The sequence below is a fragment of the Uloborus diversus genome, chromosome 7 (genome assembly GCF_026930045.1).
Source record: "Uloborus diversus isolate 005 chromosome 7, Udiv.v.3.1, whole genome shotgun sequence".
NCBI classification, from domain to species: domain Eukaryota; kingdom Metazoa; phylum Arthropoda; class Arachnida; order Araneae; family Uloboridae; genus Uloborus; species Uloborus diversus.
The window spans coordinates 100,199,054-100,226,463 of record NC_072737.1 but is presented as its reverse complement, the minus strand read 5'-3'; the positions used below and the strand labels follow the sequence as shown (position 1 = coordinate 100,226,463).

The 27,410-nt window shown below is 33.1% G+C and overlaps 1 protein-coding gene across 5 annotated transcripts; it reads right to left on the bottom strand.

Moving 5' to 3' along the window:
• Nucleotides 1–237: 237 nt before the first annotated feature.
• LOC129226564 (phosphorylated adapter RNA export protein-like) lies at nt 238–27,410 on the bottom strand. Of its 5 annotated transcripts, none has more exons than XM_054861178.1 (5): nt 27,274–27,410; nt 14,963–15,599; nt 12,830–12,921; nt 5,232–5,406; nt 238–517 (listed from the first exon to the last, which is right to left on the bottom strand). In XM_054861178.1, exons 1-5 carry the CDS (start codon nt 27,361–27,363, stop codon nt 342–344), a joined length of 1,170 nt encoding a protein of 389 aa, XP_054717153.1. In that variant the 5' UTR covers nt 27,364–27,410; the 3' UTR covers nt 238–341. The 5 variants fall into 5 exon arrangements, with proteins under 5 accessions (XP_054717153.1, XP_054717156.1, XP_054717155.1 ...); XM_054861181.1 differs by having other exon boundaries at nt 27,256–27,387; XM_054861180.1 differs by having other exon boundaries at nt 27,195–27,324.

Below are 27,410 nucleotides of genomic sequence, written 5' to 3'. Positions count from 1 at the left end.
CTGCGCTCTCCTTTTAAGAATATCAATATAACAGGGGGGAAAGTAAGCAGATAGTGGGATTTTTTTTCAGCAGATTGTTTTCTGATTAAAGAGAATACAACTCGAAAAGTTACGATGTTTAAAAATAATTTTGGCGAGTTATAGTTATTTACTAGAGCCAGCAAGCTTAATTATTAACTTTTTATAATGATGCACTTTTCTACTTACATATATGAATGCAACATATCTATACAACTTTTATTTCACATATAATGAATAACAATTACAAATAATGAGCTTTACACTTTCAATTCAGAAAATGGCTTAAAACACTGTACATAGATGAATCATTTTACTGCAAATCAATTAGGGATTTCTCCATCTTCTATTTCAGCAGCTTTTGTTTCTCCCTCATTACTTATTCCATTTGGTTCTTCAAGTAGCCCTGTGACCTCCATTTCGGTTGATTCATGTTCACCACTTCTCTCTTTATTTTCAGATGTTTGAGAAATTGCATTTTCTAGTAACTTCTTTTCCACTAATAAAATACAAAACCACAAGCTAACTAATCTATTTCAAATAAAATTCATTAAATGAAATATATAGAAACTAATGTACATCCGTCTTTTTTTTTTTGGTTTCAAGCTAAGCATGACTAACAACTTTCATTCATTTCTGATATTTTTCCTGCTATGTTACATCATTGTAAATAAAGAAGCAATAAGTGTTTTAACTGTCTACTTTCATCCCAAAAATTAGTTTGTTTGGAGCTTTATTGAAATTTCAAATTTACTTTATTTGTTACAAAATGTGATTTGACACAAAATTTTCAGAAATAAACATTTTGCAGCAAGATGCAGCATAAGAATCATTTTGGGGCAGCTGTAGAAACACTGAATCTTTAACTAGTAAGAATTTTGGGAAGTTTTGATATTTGGTTGCCTATTCCACATGAAGAAAACGACTGACTATTCAACATTTGGCCAAAACACTATTTGTTGCAAATATATGTTCAACTTTTATTTTTTTCTGCTTCAGAAGCGAGCATCTATAAATTCAAAATCATCAATAAAGAATAATGTTATTGGCTACACCCCTATGCATCACAAATTTAAAAACCTTTTTTTTTAAAGTTATTTTGCAATTTTAGAATGTGTTGTTCTAAAAATAAAATATGTTCCATTCATAACGTTAGCTTCAATTAACTAAGCTATCTAGGTCCCTCTCTGCATGTCTATGATGTGCAAGTTCACACAGAGTGTGAAATTTCAATACTTTAAAACCAAATTAATTATTCAGGACCTTGAAATATTGCTTTTATCCTTCAGAAATGAAATAAAAAACAAAGAAAAGATTAATAATTTTCTAATATGGGTATGGAAAATGTAATTGTTAAATATAGTATTTCTTGCTTAAAAGACACCATAAACTTTACATTTTATTAAAAAAAATTAACTTCTTACCTCACCTCAGATCACAACATATTTCTGAATATTTATGAAATAATTAAAAAAGTTATTCTAATTTGATTAGTAGACTGTATGGATATATTAATTGAGATTGATTTCATAACTCTAAGTAATGAAGTAAACCTTGACTTTTGATTTTATTTAATAGGTAGTGAAAAACATGCCAGGGTGTTAAAATGAGAGTCAGTCAATAAATAACAAGGCAGAGGACATTACACCTAAACTGTGGTATTGAGAAAAATTGAGAGGAACTGGAAATATATTTTCTGATGTGGCAAACACAATTTGCAAATATTTCACCTGCTATAGGGCATCTCGCGTTTAGAAGGGAGGAGAAAAATATCATGATTGTACAACTGACAGGTCCAGTTATTCCATTTTGGAAAGCAAAATGTATTGGAGGCATTGAAAGAAGAGCAGAAGGGTGTAGTGGGCCATTCCATTTGGTGGAAATTAGTGATGTGCCGGGTCGTTAAAAAAGTAGATCTGCGGATACGGATCTTTAGTGTCAAGATCCGCGGATACGGATCTCAATTTTTTTTACCCAAATTAACTACCCAAGTGTAAAACTTGCTACGGAAAGTATTCCCGTTAGGGTAATGGCACTGTTTCTTCAAAAAATGTCATCTACGGCGAAAATATAAACAAGACTCAATTATTTACTCTTTAAATCTCCGTTAAAATTGAGGTGGAATTGGAAGAAATGGGTCAGCGCTACATTAATGCTTAGATAGAATATGAAAAATTATTTCTAGATAGACTGGTAGATGTAGGATAAAGGAGCAAAAGTGTAAAGCTGCTTCTGGACAGGCTAGAAATAATTTTCCACATTTTATTTCAATGTAAATGCCGCGCTGACCCTTTGCACCCAACTTACCCCGACCGACGAAGTAACAGAGCCAGGAACACCTTTACAACTAGTAAATAGATAATTTAGTCTGACTTTTTTTGAAGGATGCCGAGAAAAACCAAAATGAAGAATTACACAAACCCCAGGACAATAACAAAAACCAATATTAAATTAAAAATTAAAAAAAAAAAAAAACTTCCCCCAGACAGCCGACCTCATATTAAGATGAATTTCGCGGATAGGAATACATATTGTTAACAAATGTGAAACGACAGGAGATAAAAATTTTAAATCGTTGAGCTTTTTCTCTTTGTCTTCCGACTATGAAATCGCTACCGATCACGCGTATAAAGGCTTAGATTAGCATTAAAATTTACTTAACAAGATTATAGCTCCTACTGTATATAACTTGGAAGTTCAAAATAAATATCAAACACAGAAAACTTCGTTCTTTCAATTAGGGCCAATATTTTTAACATATGAGTAAGTTTTTACTACCATAATTGTAAAAAACATTAAGTCGGTTTTTAATTAATATCTCCAGTAACTAAAGTTCTACAAAAACGAGGTCAAGCTAAGAACACTTTTGATCAAGTCGCCTTTGAATGAAAAAAATAACTACCAAAATCGGTTCATCTGTTTAGGAGCTACGATGCAACAAATAGACACACAGATACACACTTTTAAAACTTATTACCCCTTCCTTTCTGCGAGGGGGGGGGGAATTGACTTCGGAAATCATAATTTATAATTTAGAAAGGGAATAAAACCTAATTAAAACGGAATTCAAGAATCTTTAATTTAAATATTTAAGAATTTTTAGAATAGAAAAGATCCGTTTAAGATCCGCCAAAAAAGTAACAGATACGGATACAGATCCTTATTTTCACTCGGATATCCGCAGATACCGATACGGATATTCGGAACATCACTAGTGGAAATGGACATTTTTCGGTATATTTTGTTTTATAAATACAAATAAAACAAAGTAGAAATTTTATTTTTGATAGCAACAGTAAGGATTTGTCATAAGAATTCCGTAGAACATTAAAGTTATCGTTTTTGAATAAAATAATAGATGAATACAAGATAAAATGTCGGTGACAGAACAGTAACCTTATGGGTCCCGTTCTGTCACGGGCATTTTATCGCATGTTGTTCAATTATTTTCTTCAAACTGACTAACTTTAGATGATCAACACACTTCTTATGACAAGTCTTTACTGTTGCTATCAAAAATAGAATTTTTAGCTTGTATATTTGTTATCATGAAACAAAATCTTTTGACAAAACTACTCAAAATGTCCGGTTATGTCACATGAAATTACCCTTGTGCATTTTTTGACAACAGATGTAGGAGGAAGTGAAATTCATTGGCGAATAGAGAGAGTTTATAAGGGACATGATGTCTCTGTCAAGAGTTAAGGAGTGGTATAGACAATTTGCAGCACAACAACACTAGACCACACACAGCTAAAGGAACTTTTGTTGAAATTTAAATGGGAAGTCTTGAACCTCCCTCTTATAGTTCAGATCTATGGGGAGTTCAAGAAGGCACTTCGGGGACAATGATTTCATTCGGACAATGAAGTAAAGGAGTGTTTATGTAATCGGTTCCAGCAGCAGCAGGGTTCGCCGATAAATATGATATATATCCGATATTTATTTTGGAAATATCATGATATTTTCGATATTTATGTTTTTAACTACGGTATTTTAGTATAAAAATTATATTAATCCTAGTAATATTGTTCATTTGCTATTAAAAATAACCAAAAAGTTATGTACTGTAGTTTTATGATGTATTAATACATCATTAATGTAACAAAGTAATATACTATATTTTTTAACCTTAATTTTATTCATAATAATCTCTTAAAATTATTAGTAATGTAACAAATTTAATTCATATTAAGAGTGCTTAATTAAATATAAAACATTGGTCAGAAAAAAAAGAAAATGTCTTATGACTGTGCACCGACTAATGCATATTTTTTATTTCTCAAGCTAACAGAGCAAAAATGAGTAAAACAGCTAATGTTAAATTAACTCCATAAAAATTGAGAAAAATGTTAAATGAAATATTAGATATAAATAATGAAAGAAACTTGAATTAAAAATCTACATAGTGTAAGAATAATATAAGAAAAGGAAGAGTGATTTGAGGATGCATAAATTATTTTGAAGACTTTGATTAGAGCTGATTGAAAGTATCAGATATATATAAAAATATTTCGATATTTTCGAACCCTGAGCAACAGCCAAAGGACTTTTATGAGCACGGAATTATGCGACTAATTTCTCAGTGAGATAAGTGTTTAAACAATCTCGGTCAGTATTTTTGAAGAATGTCGAATAAAATCCGTCTTATAGTCTGACTATTTATTGACCGACCCTAATAGAAAAAAAATATTATGTAAAAAAGTAACTTAAACCAGTGGTTCCCAATCTTTTCACCACTGAGGACCACCCTGGTACCCTTCCTAATCCTTAGTGTGCCACATCTGGTAGAAATTATATTTTCACAACAATATTAGGTGAAATTAGATAAATCCAAAAACTTTCTTTATTAACTTCATTACAGCTATAAAAATGACATGGATAGATTTTCTAGCTATTCGAGGACCGCAGGTTGATAATCACCGTCTTAAAGTATTAATGAGATTTGAGTCATGTATGTTCAAATTGTATGAAAACAACTTTTTTTTTAAATTCATTTTTGAAATATCGTGCAAGTTTATAAATATAGCATAATTAATATCTAAAATTTTAGAAGTCTGTTTAAAAAAATAAGAAAATTAATCACTTTTTTTAAATTAAAAAATAAATAATAAATCGCAAGCTCTGCATAATTATTGACAAATGTTTGAGAAAAATTACGAAATAATTACAAAAAACTTTTACAATGAGAAATACTACAAATACAGCCTTACTTCGCAATTTTTTTGCCTCTGCTTTTTGTTTCTTGCGTTCTGCGAAGTGCTTCTTTAGGTCTATAGCTGACATTTCCCCTTCAAAAATTTTGTCAAGCATTTCCTGTGTGACATCCTTGTCATTTTTGAGCAGCTGGAAATAGACTCCACCTGGTGTTCTCCTTCGTGCCTGATTCTAAGAAAGGTATTCACTTTTAATATTGTTATTGCTGGAAATTTCCATCACAGTTGGCAGGATATTATGTGAAATATGAACTGATATACTTGGAATAATTACAAAATTTTGCCAATAATACATTGATAAAAAATTATTAAATTAAAGACACATAAAATCATACCTGCCAAATCTAATGGTTGTTCTGGGAGATTCCTCGATTTTGATAATTTCTCTTGATTATGATAAGATGTAAGGAACATTTGGTTGTACTAAGAAGGATAATAAAAAATTCCTTTATCTCCTAACTAACAATAAAAAATCTGTCCTTAACATCTACTGGATTTTTTAAATATCTTCTGGATTTTTTTCCAGTAAATGTTGGCAGTTGTGTAAAATACTATTTCAATTCAAAAAATGAAAATCGTGCCACCCAAGCATTTAATTACAAAATTACACCTACATGCACCTACTCGCGAGGAACAAAGCAAATCAACAACCACTTCATTGACGTTTTGTAGCTTAAATCATTACTGCGATTACTCAGTTGCGTGCAAATTGTCCTCCTTCTTGGATTTATAAGTAAAAATAGTTTTAGCATATTAATGTTGATGCCAAATCAAATTTAGTTTCTAGAAAATATTTACATGGAGGCACATCAACAGCATGGGCGATCATATGCAAAATTTTAAGGGGGGGGGGGGCTTAGATATTTTCCTAGTGGTTTAGCAGGATATTTTCCCTATGAAAACCGATTTCAGCACAGATTAGAGTAACCAAAATTTTGCATTTTGAATGACTTATTCATTAATGGCTGGAGAAAGTTTTTTTACATTTTTTTTTTTGCAAAGTACTAAAAGCAAGGAAGTTCTAATTTCTAGGAGGGGGGGGGGGGCTTGAGCCCCCATTTGCCCTTCAATATGGGCGTCCATGATCAGCGAGAATATTACCATATTTCCAACATTCAGCCCTCTCATGAGCCTCCTTTTCCTTTACAAAAAGGAATACTTAACCACTTACAAAATTTGCACAAAAAAAAATTTAAACAATGAAATAGAAAACACCTTTCAACAAGAATCAACAACTTTCTCTTTAACTGTATTTCTTGTAAAAATGTCAGCTTTATTTTGTTTACTACTTATAGATTTAATGCCCAATACTTATCCTTTCAGAAGATTCTAATAAAATGAAATTTTATGTCTATATGTTTCCTGCAATGATTCTAAGCACGTGACTTTGAAAAACTAATAGCAGTCTGGTTATTGCAATACAAAACTTCAGAATTTAAGAAACATTTAGAATTTCATATACTTTCACTTCAAATCATTTCCTTTGCAGCTTTAGTTAATAATACTTAGAGACGTACCGAGTACTCGGTAACTACTCGGTACTCGGCCAAATTTTGATCCGATACTCAGCCAATACTAAGTAGTGGTAAAAAACGGAATATTGTTGAGGCAGATTTTAGAATTAATAAAGGAGTGCAACTATATAATATACTGCAATTATTTACAAGTCAAATTTAAATTTTGAGAATAATGAAGTTTGTTATACTTCAATGGAGTAAATCTTTTTAATGTCCGCAAAGTTAATAAAAAATTTTTTATTAAAAATGGAGCAGTACAAAAAATATGAAATTTTTATATTATTATGTTTGGCGAACTAGAATCAGGAGCATGAAGAAGGGGGAAGAAGGGACACCTGTTGTCCCGAGTCTAAAGGGGGCCCAATATTTTTTAAACCAGGCATGAAATATAGAGGTAAACAATATGGAGGGAGACTCAGGAAAAAGTGCGATGAGCCCCAAAATTTCTGTGCACACCCCTGACTAGAACTAAAATAGATTGATATAATTTGTTTTAATTCCAACTTGATTAATCATACTTATTATTTATTTGTTTATTTTTAATTTTAAAAATTACCTTTTTGTAAAATTTTTGACACAAAAAAAAACTTTTACATAATACGTAGTTAAAATTCAGCTGGAATTTTGTTTTAAAAACTATTATGGACATGGAGGTCTATACTACTATTCCAATAAGTTCGAAATTCATCACGTGTGTGTCGGTGGTTCTTCTTAAAACATAACTGGAACTCGGCGAGTAGTGAAAGACAGAGTACTCGGTACTCGGCCAAAGTGCTACTCGGTTCATCTCTAATAATACTTATTCTGCTTCCATAGTTGAAAGTGAAACACACTTTTGCTTAACACGTTTGTCAGAATACGGAAACATTATTAATTTGAAAAAACATTCCACTCACTGAAACGCGATCAACTCGAATAGCTGCAAAATCTGCATCAGAAAAACATGTCAGATTTAAATTCTTTATGCCTGATAAATTTTAACATATAATTTTGAGTATCATTCAAATAAACTAGCAATTTCGATGAAGTATCCGAATGACTACTTATAGGCGAAATACACCGCCAGCTCAGTCATTTCCAGGAGAAGGACTGCAGTTTCGTGCTTATTAGCACTCATCAGCCCGGCATAGATAAGTTACTTAACTGGAGATGGAAAACCTCTTAAGGAAGCCAAGAGTGCGAAACAAACTGGTCGCTAATATAGAATTAGCAGACCAGACGAGTGACCGAAGCAATGGTTCGATTCAACTCGAAGATTGAACGCGAGGCAAGGTATATTCAGTAAATTACCGCCCATTAGCCAGGGCTAAAGCAGAAATACGTAAAATACACCGCCAGCTCAGTCATTTCCAGCCGAGGACTGCAGTTTCGTGCTTATTAGCACTCATCAGCCCGGCATAGGAAAGTGACTGAACTGGAGATGGAAAACTTCTTAAGGAAGTCAAGAGTGCGAAACAAACTGGTTGGCTAATATAGAATTAGCAGACCAGACGGTCACTCGTCTGGTCTGGTCTAGCCCTGGCTAATGGGCGGTAATTTACTGAATATACTTATAGGGTTTTCTTGAAAGTGCCACATTTACTGCATAGCATACATACATGGTACAATCCAAAAGTAATGAGCCTTTGTTTAAAAAGACAGATTTATTGAGCTGATTGGTACAGCTGACTAAAAGTTTTGAAAATAGGCACCTCCTGCAACAATGTACTTCTGTAGGCGGCTTTTCCATGACTCAAAGGTATCCCTGAAGTCCTGTTCCGGGATATCAGCTAGGGCTGCCTTGACATATGCTTAGATGTCCTCGATGGAGTCGAAACGTTTCCTTTTCAGCGCTGATTTTAATAGTGGAAACAAGAAGTCAGAAGGTAACAAGACCAGACTGTAGGAAAACTAGGGCACCACAGGAGCGTTGACTCGGACCTTCTTCAGTCAGAACTCTCGGCACACATTTCGCGCAGACTTTCTGCATGTGCAACTTCTCCGTAACCATGCGTTGCACCGTTGTTTCCGATAAGTCCAGGGCTATTGCTATTTGGTAGAGACTCCAACACTAGTTTGTGTTCAAAAATTCACACTCGTTGCAAATTCATGTCAGTACGGGTCAGGACGGGTGTCCAGACTGGGGTTCCTCAGTCACCACTTCCCGGCCTTACGAAAGGCTTCGTGCCACTTTTCTATTTGCAAATAGGACAGACACTAAACGCCTGTTGAAGCATTACGAACATTTGAGAAGGAAACAGGAAGCAAAATTTGATCTCTTTGCATTGCTCTGACGAACTTTCCATATCAACGTGTCACGCACTACCGTACAGGGGTTACTGTGAAAGCTGATGGTACCACTCCAAAAGCTGGGAGGCAACCAGTGGCGGATGGGGCCGGCGGGCAAATGCCCGGTGGGCCGCCTCGGTTTGGGCCGCATTCAAACTTTCAATTGAATAATTTTTAAAAAAAACAGATTTTTTTCCCATTTTTTTTTCCTTAAAAAAACTTAATAAATATATCTGAAAACATTATAATAACCCGGCATATTTCTAAACGACTAATAAGAAAATTGCTGCAAGAAAAGTAATGGTTGTAAAATTTAAAGAAAAAAAGAAAAAGAACTCTGCAAACTTATGCTGTAAGCAATAAGATGCTTTACTGTGTCTATAAATTCATCGGTCGCCCGAATAATAACTTTGTTGCTTAACTGTCCAGAACCTTCTAAGGCCCTAACAACTGCCTGTAATAATAGTCTGTAGGGGACAATGAACACGTAAAGGCAGGGCCGCCTCCAGGGCAGGTGTAGAACCATGACTGCCAATTGTTGGAAGAAAAAAAAAAAGAAAACCTTCTCAGTATTTAAAAAAAAATTAAATAGAAGTAACAAAATACCAAGTTCAATTCCAGTAACAAAAAATATTTTCTCAACAAAATTTTGAAAGAAAATACAACCCTTGACTATTAAAGAATTAAAACCTTTAAATATTTTTTAGGAACATCCACGGTTATTTATTGTAATTTACCTAACTAAAGGCAGCTAAAATTTTTCGAGACATTCTGACAAATTAAAAAAAAAAAAAATCAACGAAAAAAAGTATTCAGTACATGGTAAAAACCTATGATAAGTTTCAATTTAATACAATGAATGAATAGCTAGATAATAACAGCAGTTTCATGGGGGCCGCTGAAGCATATTTTAAATAGAAAAAAAGTTAAAATGCAGTAAGGGAGATTCAAAACATTGTAACGTACTGAATACTAAGTGTTTGAATGTATGAAACGAAAGTAAAATAAAACTTTGTAAGATATTCTAGCTGGAAGATATTTAAAGTAAAATAAAGTTGGGAGAAGACCTGGTGACCCTGGAAAGTACCACATCAGTCCAAAATGTTAAAAAATCATTTTAACGAATCTCAAACTCTTTAATTTCAAACAAATTCAAACATCAGGTTGGAAATTGAAAATTTCACTATGAAAAAAACCAAAGAACTAAAATGAACTTTGAAAAGATATACTGGGGGGGGGGGGGAGGTTTTCCATAACATTTGTATCAATAATTTAATAAAAAGATAGGGACTTAGCAAAGAATGCGGAAGGGAGAGACATCCTCCGGTCTTACCCTTCATTTTACACCTCCAAGGTAGATTAGAAACGCATTTAAAACTTATTTTGAAAGAGTGCAGGGGAAGTTTCTAAATCGGAACCCAGTCCCATCTCATATCACCTATCGTTATCAAAGATGGCCTGCAATTCGTATTTAGGACTTTAAATTCGAAAAGCTTCCAGGAGAGTGATCACCCAAATCCTGCAGAAGCGTCTCCACACCATCTTTAAGGATCATTTAAAATTTTGTTTTTAGGACTACAATTAAGAAATTTTTCAGAGGTCATCGAATCTCTCCTCCCCCTTGTATCACCAAAGATGGTATGAAATTTCTTTTTTAGGGCTTCAATCCCGAAAAGATTTCTAAGAAGAGCCCCTGAACCCTTGGTAACATCAGCAAATACCATCTACGACTGCGTTTTAGAATTCAAATTTCGAAAAATTACCGAAGGAAGGTCCCCGAACAGCTTCACCCACTACCATTACCAAAGATCGACAAAAACTGCATTTTAAAAGTTAACTTGGAAAATTTTTTGTTCCCAACACGCTCGCCAGCATCACTAAAGGTCTTCTCAAATTTCGTTTTATGGGATTCAATTCCATATTATGTCCCGAAAATTCCTCCCCCTCACGTCATTGAAAGTCGAAGAAATAACGTTTTTTAAGTTTCAATTTCCCAAGAATTGTCGGTCCCCTTTACGGTATCAAAGAAGACCTACAATCCCTTTCTTTAGATTTCAATTACGAAAAAATTCTTGGAGACCTTCGAGCCTCTTCTCTCCCAAACATTGCCTAAGATCATCTAGAATGCATTTTTAAGACAATTAATTTTAAAAATTCCCGGAGGGGAGGGGGGGACACCGGATCTTTGCTCTCATTAACATTGTTAAAGATAGTTTAAAGACGTTCATCAAAATTATACGTTCTCTTTTCACGCCATATCGCGTGAAAAGTTGCTCATCAATCGTTATTGCACATAAGACCTTCAGGTATTGACTTTAGGAGGGGGATGCAATTTATAGGTAACACACTTTTACAAGAACTTCAATTTCAAAAAACATAGCCCCCCCCCCCCCCCCCCAAAGATCATCAATTGTCACCTAAATTGTCGCTTTGGGAACTTCAATTGAGAAATTTTGCCCAGAGAGAATTCCTGAACGCCCTTCTCCCCCCTAGTGTTTCAAAACATTGCTTACGCATACGTTTTAGAGCTCCGATTTTGAAAAAGTTTTGGGGGAATTCTCCAAATACCCCCTCCCACAAACATCGCCCAAGATCATTTAATAAGTCTAACAATGCAATTTTGAAGCTATAATTTTGAAAATTCCGGGGGAAAATCCCCGTCCCTCCCCCCATCATCGGCAAGAATATTAATTTTTACTATGCAGGTGTTCGTATTATTGATTCTTTTTCTCCACATTCGTAAACGCAGTTCTCCTAATTTGAATACTCAAATTCTAATGATGACTCCCTACTAAAACTAGAAGATGTATCCGCTCTATCTTTTACATCTGAAAAAAAAAAAAAAAACTCAAGGAAGGTGGGAGCGTCTCCTCTTCAAGGAGCAAGTCTTAAGGGGCCAGCTGGCCTGTAAATGCCAGGGTCGGTTCATGTTGCCCCATCCGCCACTGGAGGCAACTGACCTACATTGCGCTGTACAACCAACAATCCCCACCCTCGCTGTCAAGCAGAGCGAGCTGCAGGGAGTGTATGCGTCAGTATAACGTGAGGCTCATTACTTTCAGATTGTATCGTGTGTGTCAGGTCTTGTTCAGTTGACAATAAAAGCCAAACGCTCCAGCAAATTCTGGTATGGAAGTTACGCCACTAGTTCTTTGTTACAATCACTAGAAGGGCAATCCAATTTTGACAAAATTACACCTTTAGCAATTGGTAGTGAGGAATGAGGATATTTAATTTCCAAGATCATCGTAATGTGATCGTGGCATAGCAAGTTAAAAAAAAATTGGGCATCAAAGCCTTTCTAAAAGCAAAATAGAAAAATTTCTGCAAATAAACAAAACACTATTTAAAGTTCCTTTAAATTTAAAAATAATCTGCCAAATTATTTTAAAAGCAGTATATTTACACTAAACTTGATTTTAAAATGTAAAATATAAACTTCTAACTATTACTTATCTCCAAGTGACCGTTGTTGCTGTAACCCAGCCATATTTTGGTTTTCCCAAACATACCTATTTCCTTTATTACTCACATCCTTCAAACGAACTTCCCAAATAGTTAGGTACAACAAAAGTTGGTTTTAAAATAAATATTCGTTGCCATCTTCAAAAATTGGAGATTAGGTTATAGGTTGTGGACCCATTTTAGCCACAGAAAATGTTTCACATTTATTGTATTTCAATGGGAGGAAGAGATCTTAAGGTATTTAAGGCAATTCTTTCAAATTTAAGATAGGCATCACCATAAAGGTACTGCTAGTCTTACATATTAAATCAAAGTTCAATAAAACTTCAAAATATCGCTAATTACCATTATCATCATGCCTCCACTTTCTTCAACTTGTTCAGTCATTTTCAAAAGGTTTAGTGCTTTTTCAATTCCAAGGATTTTGACCACTCGATCTAAAGTAAAAGCACATGCTAATGAACATTATACTACACTAACTAAATAACTTAAAAAACAACAAAACAATATTTCTTTATAACTAATGCAAACAATTAATTACCAAATAAATAATTCAACATCAATCATCCTTCCATAAAAATGTAGCAATAGATTCTCACTCTCCCCCTTCATTTTCATGAACCCTCTTCCCCTTCATTTTCATGAACAATATCTGACAACTACGAAAGCTTAGCCAATCTTCATCCTTGAAAATGTTGGCCAGTTGAACATTATGTTTCACCAACTTCAAAAACGTAAATCTGGCAATCGCGAAAGGGCTTTCCCATGAGATAACTACCTGTAAGGAAAATCACAGAATGATGAAGACTTAATAATTTTGTCCATTTTTGCCCCTACTAATTGATTTTCGTAGAATTTTGAACCCAAGAATTAATTATAACTTACCAATTTATTTATTTATTTATTTTTTTTTTTTTTTGCCATGAGATCCCTATTAACAGTTGGCGGACCTCCAAGGGGTCCACGGATCGCAGTTTGGGGGAAGCCCTGTGTTAAACAATGATCATTGGGGTATTCATTACATCAACTGGGAAAGCAATACTGGATACAGCAGACAAATAAGGCAGAACTAAAAATTTAGACTTGAAAGAACATGGAAATTATGTGAAGAGATAACAAATTTTGATGGCAGACTATAGTTGGTATAGTAAAACATTGGGATGCATGTTATAAATTTAAATTTTTCAAAACCAAGATTACTTGCAGACCTTCCACTGCAGAGAAGTTAGCATGGTGGTTACGGTGAACTAGCAAAGATGTTAATTTATAAAGCATGAGCTTTGTGCATGAAATAGATAAAAGTAGGAAACATTGTTTAAAAGCACAAATAAAAGATTGAAAAGTTTAAAATTTCAATCTTTTATTTGTGCTTTTAAACGTTGTTTCCTACTTTTATCTACGGATGTTAAATGCATAGGGTTGGTGTTTAACTGTCCCTGAAGTCCCATTTGTCAGGGATAAAAACGATGAACCATGCAAACGGTAGGTGTGGAGGACTTTGGGGTGTCATGTCATGCAGGGGAGTTACTGAGGGACATTAAATATGCTCAGGGCTACTGAGACCTCCAAGTGAAACGATTCCTCTGGGGAACTGGACCACGGAGTTCTTGGTTTCTGGTCTGGATCAAAAAATCAGAGCTGTCTTGAGGGTCCCATTCAAATGGTTAAACCAAATAGTGATAGGTATGGGGGACCTTGGAGTGAAACATGCAAGGAAGTTGTAGCCGATGCTTAACAGTCCCTAAAGTCCCATTTGTACGGGTAAAACCTGGTACGTCTAAAACTGATAAACCATGTAAACAGTTAGTGCAGACTTTGGGGTGTTATGACATCCAGAGGAGTTTGATTTTATGGAAGTGTTTCATGTGCATTTTTTTCTTTTTTTTTTTCAAATACTTGTGTAACATTTCTTTTGCAGTCCCTTACATTTCGTTAAATCTACTAAATGGTCACGAATTTGCATTGTCTACAGTGGCGCACACAGGAATTTTTCAAAGTAAAAAATACCATTTAATTTTCTCAAAATCATCATTATGGAAAAACTTATGTTTCAATTTTGCAGGGGAAGGAAGAGAAAATGAATATTATTTGTTGATTTTTTAAATCTGAAATTATTGTTACCTTTGCTTGTTATTAATTTGTGTACTACATACATAGGATTATAGTCAATCAAAAAAAGTTGAGAGTGATGGGAAAAGTCCAGACCCCCCAAAACAAACTGATTGTCTAATATCTCAACAGTCAATTTTAATCAAGCTAACCCTGAAGACTGATTCGTTTTGGAGTTACACTTACAATAGCCTTTTCTTCGATAGATGCCAACGAAGGGGGCAACTGCCTTTGAAATCGGTTTGTTTGTTTTAATCTTCTATTTACACATGCACATGTTTTTCTTACTATTTTGACATAACAAAGTGCCTTACTTTAAAGAGTATTAACTTCTAATAAACTACAAAAAAAAAAAAAAAAAAAACTTACATATAATGTACTGTTTCTTTTCATTTAAAATTTTAATTATCTTCCTAGCAGTTTCTATTTCTTCTTTAGTTAACCTCACAAACTCTTCAGTTCGCAAGAGATTTTTTTTATATTTGAAACTACTTTTTGAGCCACCTTCTGAATAGTCCTTTTCAACATCCATTCTTCGAACCTTTTTCCGTTTGTGTCTGTGGGAATCTGAAGAAATGCTATTATTATCATCAGAAGATTCCGACATTTCATCCGTTGACATGCGCCTTTCTAAGTCTTTGACATTTCTAGGGTCTTGATACTTGAGCGTATAATCATAGCTTTCTTCACCACGAGCCTTATAGTTTTTTGGCTTATTTTTCAGACCACAATGATTCAAAGTTTCTGACATTATCTGATCTTCCAAAACCTCACACCATATATTATTTCTCTTTCTTTTAAGAGAAGTTTTAGTGTTCAATTCAGTACTTTGATCATCTTTCTTATCAGGTGATTCCTTTATTTGAGTGAATCCCGTAGCTCTTTCAGAATTGTTGGATTGTTTTTTAGGAGCCCTTTTCCAAACTGCCGGCTCTTTCTCACTTCCATCAGAATCACTATCTGACGATTGTAATTGGGAACGATAGTTAGAGCACAGCTCCATAATCTAAAATTTAAAAAGACAGAGTAAGTAACTGACTCATACACATTGTTAGAGAAAAATCATTATTTTTGTTGAGAAATTTTTTAAAAATGTTATATTAAAATTGATTTTAAAAAATCATTCACATCATTTAAAATGCACTCATATTTAACTTAAAAATCTGTACCTCACAGTCAGACTCACATAAGTCCGAAAATTGCAATTTTCTGTTTACTAGTGCATTGTATGTAGAAGCCTATTCTACATCGAACCATGTCAACAGAATTCTTTAAAAAAATTCCTTCTCAATTTTTTACCAGGGTTAAAAGAGGGCACGTCCCATCCTTTGCATGGGCCAGAGAAAAGTTTTTTCTCTCTACTGTAAAATTATCATAATTTGACTTACGCTCCTCTGGCTCGGAGGTACAGAACTAGCAAAATAATAATTGGTATAACTCGAAGTAATGATAATCATATTATATTATTTTGCTTGCCCTATATACTTGCATAAAGTCGAACCCCCCCCCCCCCCCCTACTTTAAAAAGAAAAATCAGGGGAAATCGAAAAAACACGTATAAGTCAAGCTTTTACTTTCTGAAAAAATCTGCTATTTTGAACACAAACATCTGAAAAAGGAGGGAAATAAAATGTGATGAACATTTTTATACTTTCGCACAAAGAGGTTCCCTTCTGCATTTGCAATTTTTGTAAAGGGTGAGATTTCACTGTTACATTTGTGTTAATTATTGCTTTTATTTTGAACTAATATCAATAAAATTTTGCACTGTAGCCATATTACATTACCTTAAAAAAATGAGCATTAGCTCCCGACTATTAGGAACATATTTGTGAATACAGTAACTCTTGCACTTTCGGCGTACTCGGCCGTGAAATTATTTCGTTTTTATTTCACAGTCCAACCATATAAAATTATAGCAGAATGTGTAAGTATTTACTTCTTTAGCTTCAGTGTAAAAGGGTTGGGCTAGAATCGGGAAAATGATCACTATCAAGTGTTTTTTTTTCCAAGAATTGTTCTGAGAACATTTTTGGCAATTCTGCCCCACATATAAGTAGACCCGCTTACTTTTAACCTGAGTTTTTTGTATTAAGTTTCTCTATTTATACACGAGTCCATACGGTATGCTTGTACAACGCAGCTCAGGACTGATGACAAGTCCTTGAAAGAGTTCAAATGAAGATCAGTTAAAAATGAGAGAAGCAGGGTTGTTGCAATCAAGCATTGGTAAGACAAGTTTTTTTGTGATGCAGCTATGTTTGTTTGCACACTATTGTGTTAGTTTGATACTATATGCAGACTTAGGATGATGTAAGGAAATATTCTGAAACAATTCAACCTATTTGATGTTTTACCTTCTGTATATAAAAGACAGAAACTTTTAAAATTAGACAGTGTTCAGCTGATGAAATTATTGGATAGTTCATCATAAGACAATGGGGAAAATTAGAGAGCATAAATTTACTAGTATGGTGGAGAAGTTTGTGAGGAACAAGTGTTAAAGTAGCTTAGCACATTTGAAGTGCATCAATTAATCTACTACAGGCTGTAGAAGAAAGAATTTTCAGTTAGGTTCACAGTAAAAAAAAGAATAAATATATTTTTTTTTTATCCAACAAAGTGGCTAAGCTCAAATATCTTATTGGAAGCCACATTACAAAAGGGGAGACAAATCAAAAGAAACAAGAACTAGAAATGAATGAAAGAGCCATTACACAAAAAAATTAAGCAATTATTGATACAAGTACAGAAATTATTTGCCTAAAATTAGATAACTTGTACAATTCAGATCACTATTCAAAAATCAAAGTCTCACTTTGAAATGTTTGAATGAAATCATAGTTTTCTCTTTAAATGAGCAAAAGTTTGTAATATGTTTTATTTATCACTTTCAGAAAGATAACCACTGTAAGAATTTTTGAAATAGCACAGAAAATTCCCCCTTTAATTATTGCTATCATTCATTCTGATTTCTACTAGAGCTAGGTGATATAAGAATTTCTGCATTGTGATGCATTGCCAGACTTACATAGCGATGTTGTGATAGATACATCACGATGTAACAAATTCTTTTTTTTTAAAGCTTTAAACAAAATTGCTTGTTTTAATTTTACAACACATGCACAAGTTTTAAAAATATTCTATGATACAGGACTACTTACTTATAAAATCTGGTACCAGCAAGAAATTATGAAAAAAAAAATATATATATATAGGTGCTAATAACAAAAAATATTGTAAACATGTATTTTGAGATTACAATGAGCCTATCTTTTCAATGCAAAAAGATGCGAGTTCATGGAAGAAAAGTCATGCATTTCAACGGCAAGCTGACATCTTGCTTTTAAAAAGGGATTCCAGGCCATTCATTAATTACGTAAGGATCCTGAGGAGGGGGGGGGGAAATCTCTACATATACCCTCATTTTGAGGGGGGGGAGGTCAAACCCATTCTTTTGTAAAAAAAAATTTCAGTCGATATTTTATAGTAGAAATTGCATAGTCAAGTAGTTTGGCAGGTATTACATTTCATTTGCATCTAAATTATTTTTAAAAAAACGTATTCGGATGAACTGTTTTTCACTTGTTTTACAAAGAATGAATAGTATAAGATATCATTAAAGAATTGCACTATGCATGTCAAAATTTAATGTTTAATCAATATTGCATTCCATATAAAAAAGTGAAAAAAACATTCAGTCTAGATCAGCGGTTCCCAAACTTTTTAGGCCGCGGAACCCTTAGTGCTTTTCTTTTACCTCAAGGAACCCCATCATTGTTTATGACTTAAAGACAAAAAGTTAAAGATCTAGGAATTAAATGATAACTATGAAAAATCATTCGAATGCTTTCTTCTGCATAGAAGGAACAATTAATGATGTGAAAATTTTCCTATTTTAAGACTTACGCATTTTGAGATATGCTGAATGCTGAATATGTTTTAACCATTTTTGGAAACTAACTATCTGTTTGCATGTATTTGACTGATTAATTGTGGATGTTCTAATTCAAAACGTAATGCATGAACTTGAGCAAAACTTGGTATACTACATATGCACCCCCCCCCCCCCCCCGTGAATTGGTAATTATTAGTTTTAGTACCAATCTCTTCAAAAGGTGGCACAGCTGAATGATTTCCGCTATTAGTTTGACTATATTTGAAACAGTAATACAAGTATCATCATAAAAATTGGAGTTCTTATACACCATAATGGAAGAGAAGCTGATAAGGTTTTGCCTTCTTCATTTCCAAGGGGTGTCAGAACAAAAAGATTGCTTTTTTCTCAAAAAATAATTTAAGAATTCAAATGGAAACTGAAGTAAGAGGGAACTTCAACTGAAACATTTGTAGATTAGTTTTGAGTTGACTTTGGCCTCAATTGATTGCTCAAGGAAGGGAAGTGCATCGAGTGCTTTTGTCGTCTTATAAAAAGAAATAATTCTCCCCCCCACCCCTTGAATGAAAATAGAGACTTGGTTCAGTTTTCCAAAAGGCTTGGTTCAGTTTTATAGGCAACAGATAGGCTGATTATATCAACCGACAGCATGCAAAACATTGAAAACTGCTAGAAACTTTCTAGTCAGTCTGCAACACTATTTTTGGCAGTTGAAAATAATCTGCAGCGTTATTATTAGTTTTAGTTCCAGTTTTCATAAAATATGCAAGTCCCTGGTAAAGGTCAAGTCTCAAAAATTTTGAAAACTGGCCAATGGCCACTAGACCTGAAAAACTTAGTAGCCACCACTGTCGCCGAGTTTAAAAGTATAAAAAAAGAGGGGGGGGAGAGCAATTTTCACTACTTTCACAAAAATAAATAGAACTCTGCGCACTATGAAAAACAATTATTCAATACATAATTATTTAAATATGGGAAGTTAAAAGAGGTTTTTAAATTTTTTTCAATGAATAAATAAATAAATTTGTAAATGAGAAGTTGGCAGGAAACTGCATTTTAGAAGAAGGTTTTAGTTTATAGCAAAGCTTCCAAATAAATGAGGATCAAATACAATTGTTCACATAACAATCATATGTTTCATGAAACTAATTTTAAAAAAAACATGATGTTATCTTCAATAGTTTGTATTGAGGTGAAGATCCAATTCTGTTTTTTGGAAACTTAAGCAATAGGCTCGTCTATTGCCATTTTGCGTACGACCAAACTGGCGTCTACGCGAAAAATTCATGCTTATAGATTTTTGAATTTGTTACATCAAAATCCTTTAAAAATTACAATTTAGATGAAATACTTCGTTTTTAGCATGTTAGTCTCTAAAGCAATGAAGATAATATTCTAAAGATAAAATTTTGTATTTTCAAGACAATAATCAAGAATTATCCGAAAAAAATGGCACATTTTGCATAGTTTTCAATTGTTTGCATTGCAATAAGCATCCAATGCCATTTATGAAAACGTAGGCAATTAAAGAGTCTTTCGCATCAACATCTTCGGAATGACCAAATATGGCGACTGCGCCAAATATTAAGATACAAATTTCTGAATTTGTTGCAAAAAAATTATTAAAAATCCTCATGAGACTACACTTCAGTTGAAAAGTTTCTAGCGCTTTTGGGTCAGAAGCAATGAGGATAAGGTGAAACTTTAAATATAAAATTTTTCATTTCACGGAAATTATTTTAAAAAACTAAACAAAAAACGATTTGCTGCACTTTTTTAGTTCTTTTCACTAGTTTTTAGTAAATAAAACATCCAATTCTGCTTTGTTTTTCAAAACTTAGGCACTTAAGCATCTTATCTACTTCCATCTTGTGAATGACCAAATATGGCGACTATGTTTCTATCTGAAATGCTGAAGCATCCATCGCCTTTCCGGTCAAAAGACTATCTCCAAGCGATCTTTGCCAAGTTGTTTTTCTTTTATTTATTTCTTTTTGTTCTTTGGTAAAATTATCTGCAGATCGCTGAAAAATCTGCGACGCCCATGTCGCGTCTCGCAGTTTCTGCTACCGGGCTGAAGATCTTCAGCTGAAAAACCTTCAGTTCATCTGTAAGTTCATACACTCTTTCAAAAGTGTTTGTTTCAGATAGCCAGCGTATTTTGTACGGAAAAGTATAGATTTGTGATTACTCCTTCATAAATCTTGCTCAATAGTGTTATTTGGAAGCAATGAGACTTGGAAAAAATTAACTACTTCTGAAGCTTTATCAAGAACTTCCTTTAAATCAAATTATGTTTTTTATGCTGCCATAACAATGATACAATAACACTTATTACTCATTGCACATTATTCATTTGCAGAACTTCAATTTCGCAAACTTTCCAGGGAAAGGCTACCTTATAACATTGCTTAAAACTGTTAAAAAATTGCTTAAAGTGTTTTTGGAAAAAACAATTTTGAAAAAAATTCCAGGGGAAAGCTACATAACCCCTTCCGTAAACTTCTTCGAAGTTTGTCTAAAACTGCAATTTTGAAAAATTGGATGGGGAAAGAGGAATTGATTTCTTTTTATTTTTCAAAAAATGAAAAAGAAAAAAATGATCGGGGAGAGTCCCGGAGCCCCATCCCTTGCCTTAACGTCAATAAATGTGGCTTATAAACCGCTTGTTAAGGCTTCAATTTCTACAAATTCTTTTATACCCTTCTTTCCCCTAACATCACCAAAAAGACCGTCTAAAATTGCGATTTTAAAACTAAGAGTTTCAAAATTGAGAAATTTGATGAGCAAATCAAATCAATCAAATTGATGATATTTTTTTTCCTACTGTGCCCCTATCCTCTCCCCCCCCCCCCCTTAAAAATTATTTTATAGTTGCGCCACTGTTGTTTGTTGTGTTGTAGGTTGTACATGTGGGCATATATCGTTAAAAGATTTTTTTTTTTTTGATTCAAAAAATGTCTTCCTATTGTAACACAGAAATTATTACTTATTTCAAATTACTGGTCATGTAGTTTTAAAGAAAATGCGACAAGTTATCAGTAATTTGAAGAAAATAAAAAGTTCGAATTTTTTTCTTTGTCTACATAAAAATTATGAATCTGGCCCATGAGCACCGGCAGATTCATATGCAGATGGGTACACCCGCATGTAAATCGATGAGATTATTTTACAAATTTTTTAAATTTATATATTTTTAGTATTTTTTTTAACTTAGTTTTATCTATTTTTATTTTATTTATTTTAAAGCGAATACTGAGATGTATTTTTATCTTTGATAAAGTTAATTAACTTATAATTTTTACAAATTTCTCTGATTACAATATTTTGGCACTTTTGTAGTTTGGTCTTGCTTAAAATAAAATTTTACTCATTCAAAATTTTTTGTTATTAAAAGATTAAAAATATTACTAATAAAAATATTAAATGAATATTGATTTTAAAAATTTATTTTGAAAAGCCAGGGGGTGAAAGGGCTTCCTTTGCAACCTCTTACCGGTGCTGCAAGGAGGCGTACTGTAGCGCCGGAAAGCGTACCGGATATAAACGTGAGATTATTAATTTTCGTGATGTATTTTATAGCTTTTCCCTATCCGATTAAGTTTTTGGGGAAGTCGGGGTGAAAGTGCACCACGCTGCCGGCAATCACAGACATAAACATGAGATCAATATCTTCCGTGATTTACTTATAGTTGTTTAAATATTTTGTAGCTTGTTTTGTTTTTAAGGAAAGCAGGGGGGGAGTCTGGGGGTGAAAGTGCACCACGCTGCCGGCAATCACGGACATAAACATGAGATCAATATCTTCCGTGATTTACTTATAGTTGTTTAAATATTTTGTAGCTTCAGGGTGGCGACAGGAACAGGAAAAAAAAGTTCCCTGATTTTTCCCCGATTAAGTTCACCAAATTTCCCGGATTTCCGTTACCAATGACAATGGTTTCCTTTCTTTGCTCTACCTGAAAAGCATTGCAATAAAATGCAGTGTTTAAAACGGTTTAAGTTGTTAATTAAAAATATATTTTGAAAAGATGCTCCTTTTTTTGGTAAAAATAGTTATTAAACTATCGACAGAGAAATATTCTAGGAAATCTAAAACAAATACTTCACTTCCAGGAACCAGTTAACATAAGAATTCTAAGAACTTATTAAAACCACTCTTAAAAACATATCTAATCATGATAAAACTAAAAAATTTAAATGGAAATAATCTTGAACTGAACTTTCAAGCAGTATAATTGTTACTGCAAGAGTAACAAGTGATAGTTGAAATACAGAAGCAATGTAGTTTTACTTACGTAAAAAACTGCACCGTGTGCAGGTAAACGGCAGTATCTGCAGAAATTAGTTTTCGAGATAGTTGAAGAAATGTGTAGTGGATTCAGTATTAACAATGGGAAAGTGTTGGAATTAGACGTTTTTCGCGCCTCTTTTTTTTTTAGCGGAAATCAAATAAGCGACTTGTACAATAAAGGTAACGTACCATAGATGGCAAAAATGCAAAAATAAAAAAGAAAATTGTGCAGTTTCTGCCCTTTACCTGCACATGGCAGAATAGACATATTTATGTAAAACAAATTGAAATCTTGCAACAACCAGTCATACTGAGCTATTCTCTAATCAAGAGCTTAGGTTTTAATGAATGAATTCAGCATTTTAACTATTAAAAATAATTAAAATATTTACTTATGTATACAACTTGATTTCAAATGATTTCATTACTTGTCGAAAAAAAAATCTTAGATTACTTTAGTTACAAACATTGAAATGCAAAACCAATTATTAATTTCAAAATGTATATGGTTTTAAAATAAAAGAGTTTTAAAGTCTGAAAAAAAAAAACCTTCGAGTAATCTGAAGTAACAGGAATGGGCAGTTCTCAAAAGGTGGGAGCAAACACAGACCTCAACTTTGAAGCTTCAACACCAAATAACTTTCATTTTAATTAACTCAAAAATTTTTGAGTTAAATTATAATACTGTATAGAGACAAGAATTGACATAAATTATGGAAAAAATGCTCTTTAAATGCCCTTAAAAAATATTTTCTTTGCTAAAAGGCGCAATTTTGGACATACCAAAACGTTAACTGAGCAAATGTACCATTAAAGAAAATTTTTTAAAAATTATTTCCATATGTTTCAAAAAAAATTTAAAGGTATGAATCTTACACTGAATAATTTTTTGTTAATATTTTACACAAATAACAAAAGTAAAGACAGATTATTCACTTTGTAAACGATTTTAGAAAATAGTAAGTTTGAAATTCGATGCATGTCCAAAATTTACGATCTTTACAATGCTATTTTTTGAGAACTAAGTATATGATGTTTTCATTTTAAAGGTGTTTATCGAGCCTCGGAATCAATTTTTAATTGTTTAAAAGTGTTTTCATAAGCTTTTATGCAGTATCTTAGAAGAAAAATAATTTTTTTTAAACGTACATGTGAGATGTCCAAATGGCGTTACGATCTTGACGCCGATAATTCTGTCCATTTATTCATAATTTTTGATGATCTACTGTCTTCTAACCTCAATAAAAAACGTTATTATAATGTTATCTTCTTTAATCCATTGGTATTCTGCATAATTAATATGTTACACATTGAACAATACATAAATTACAGTAGAAGCATGGCTGCTTATGATCGAACCGAAAGCCATTTTGCGCTAAAATCGCCAAGCAAACCTCCGTTGGCGACAACACAGTATACGATAAGCTAAAGGTTACCAGAGGGGAATTCCAATTTGACAAATGTAGTTTATCGTCAGCTGTACCAGTTTTGGCGACTTTATCACCTGCGCTAGCAATTTTTTTTTTTTTCCGCTTTTATTAATTTAGAATTCTTTTTCTCTTCTTTCTTTTAGAAACATAATTTAACGATCTCCAAATAGAAACACGAATTTCTTTCTTCAATAATTTTTTTAGACATCATTTTAATTCTTATGACATTAGAAAAAATATTCATTATTAAAACTGATGTCACTTTTTACAATTGTATTATTTTTAATTTGAAGCTTTTTTTAACCTTGCATCAATTTCTTCAAAATCATTCCAAAACTTTATTAAATGTAAGGAGCAGCATGTATAACCATTCAAGTATTTCATTAATATCCTCTTTATTATTAAATTGCAAAATTTAAAAAGTAGTAAATAAAATTTTCATTGGAAAAGTTAAAAATCAGATTAACAATTGTCAAAAATGGTGAAACTTACGTTATGATGATGTCCAAAATCCGTTACCTACAGGAAAACAATGTCCAAAATCTGTTACCTACAGATTGCTGATTTAATTTGCTAATTAACAATTTTTACAAATACCTGCTGTCTTTTCATGTTCATATATTGTGTTCTAGGTATGCATACTATAGAATAAAATCAAAATTGATGTCAAATTCGAAAATTTTTGAAATTGCTCAAAGTTAACTTTTTTGTTCCCACCTTTTGAGAACTGCCCGAATAATAACCATGGCAAAAAAACTAATTTGATTTTAAGTCAAAATTAATTTTAGCAATTAAATTTAAAATGCCGAGTGATAACTTTAAAGATTTTTCAGCATTAATTTAAAAAACAAAAATCCTTTCTTGAAATCGTGATATAACAGTATTCTAATTATTTTGAGACAATGAGTAAAAGCAAGGGAGCAAAGTCATTAATGACGACTTCCTCTTTGCCTGTAGGGTTGTTTATTTTATATAGCATGGAATGCGTGAAGGAAAATTCAAGCTAGGTAAAATAAACAACTTTACAGACACAGAATCAATCTTAGGAAGCTCATCCTAAGATTGAACATTTTGACCTTGAGGAAAAAGATTCACAAATATTTGGCACTGTATAATCGCACCTCATTAATTTTACTTTTTTAAAACTAATAATTGGCGGAAAATTCATAGGGAATCAAAATACTTCATTTTGCAAGGAAAAATTTTTTTTTGTTTCTTCATTTGAACAATTTTCCCTGATTTTTTGTTATTTTTTCAAAATTCCCTGATATTTCCCTGATTTTTCCCTGAGTGATAAAGTTCCCTGACTTTTCCCTGATCTGTCGCCACCCTGAGCTTACACCTGTTTTTGAAATGAATTAGTTAAGTTAAGAAAGCTTAGTCAAAAACCCGGGTGGCAGTGGTCGAGTAACCCATGATCTGGTCCCCTCACATTTTCAAGGCACAAGCCGCCACTGGGTACATAAGATTTTCCGCTAAGAGCTATATAGAGCCTTTTACATTGCATGTTTTGGAATGAGTGAAGGGAATGATTTCATCTGTCATCACTTTTTTTTTTTTAATTTTGCTAGAATAAGTTGCCAATTTTTAGAAAACAGGAAATTTCTATGTTCAGACACAATGTCGGGGGACAACGGGACAGGCTGCATGAAAACAGGACCGTCACTTCAAAACAGGATGTCTGGTCTCCTTAGGTATGAATGGACCCCTGTGCCGTTGTTGATCAAAGCAGAATAAAATAAGTACTCCAAATTTTCTACATTACTAACAACTGTTGAATTAATTGCACAAGATCAATTGTTGCTGGTGTTATTACTGAACTTTAGTTTTGTGTTTTAGTGGCAACTTACTGTTGAGATATGAAATCTCTAGAATGTTAATAGTTAGTTGAAAGTTGCAAGAGTTGTTAGCAGGGTCGGCAAGTTTCTGCCGAGGCCGTTAAAACCCTTGGTAGAAACAGGTTAAAACCCGCACGGCAAAAACCACTTTCTGCCACACTTGCAGCAGAAACTGGCAAAAATTCACAAAATGACAAAAAATTAATTTTTGACATACAATAGAAAATGCATGGAAAAAATAATTAATTGTTAACCAAAGCACAATTTAATTACAACATTATCACAATTCAAAATCTAATGTTTCATTGTTTGGACCCTGCAGTTACCTCTTAGAAAAAATGGTTTTTAAAATTTAAAGTTCCTGATTTTAATATGCACAAATGAGAAACTTTAGAATATTCTAGCAACAGAAGAGCTAGCAGGCAATGCATCAAGGAACAAGCGATGTTCGTCAAACTTTCATCAATTATATATTTTTTATACTGGTACACCATGTAGTAACTGGGGTTAATTTAGAAAGGGAACTTTTCAATTGCAGATGCTCTAATGTTTGGATTAATCTAACAAAGGACGAAAAATCATATGGGTGCTTAAGAAAGAGGAGTGACATACAGAATTAAACAGGCATTACTGATTGTAATTTGCTTGCTTATGTGCTTCATCTGAATTCTTTGTGATTGAAATTATCTTATGCTTCAAGAAGAAACCAGAATTTTACTTGCCAATATTAACTTATTTTTCCGACCAAATATTTAGACATCAGTTTTTGCCAGTTCCTGCCACTGGCACAGCAAAAACTAGTTTCTGCCGGCAGAAAGCCAACCCTGGTTGTTAGTCATTTGTTTTCTTGAATCTGCGCCTTCTTAAAATAAATGTTTATCTTAAGTTCTTGCTCAACCCCTGGATTATTTTCGGAGCTTTAAAAAGCCCACATTAACAATAACAAAGAAGTAAAAAAATAAGTTACTAGACATGCAACGATCACCAAAAAAATTACTTTGAACATAAACAATCAGAACAAATAATTCCAAATTTCACTCTGCTACTGCTACCTACTAAACAAGATAGATAGTTGAATCTTCAACTTCACACAACAAAAAAAATATCACCAAAAACTATCTAGTCGTATAATAATACTTGCATTCAGAGCTAATAACGTAAATAGTTAAGAAATGCGCAGATTATCGGAATAACCATCATACTTAATTTTCTTAATTTACCCGGCAAAAGAAGTTATTGTTTACAAGGTTGCTAGGTGGAAAACTTATGAAAACAGCCAAATCGCAGCATGAAATTAGCCAAAAGGACATTGTAAAAATGCGCTCAGATAAAAAGAAAGATATCTCGTCGTCTCTAG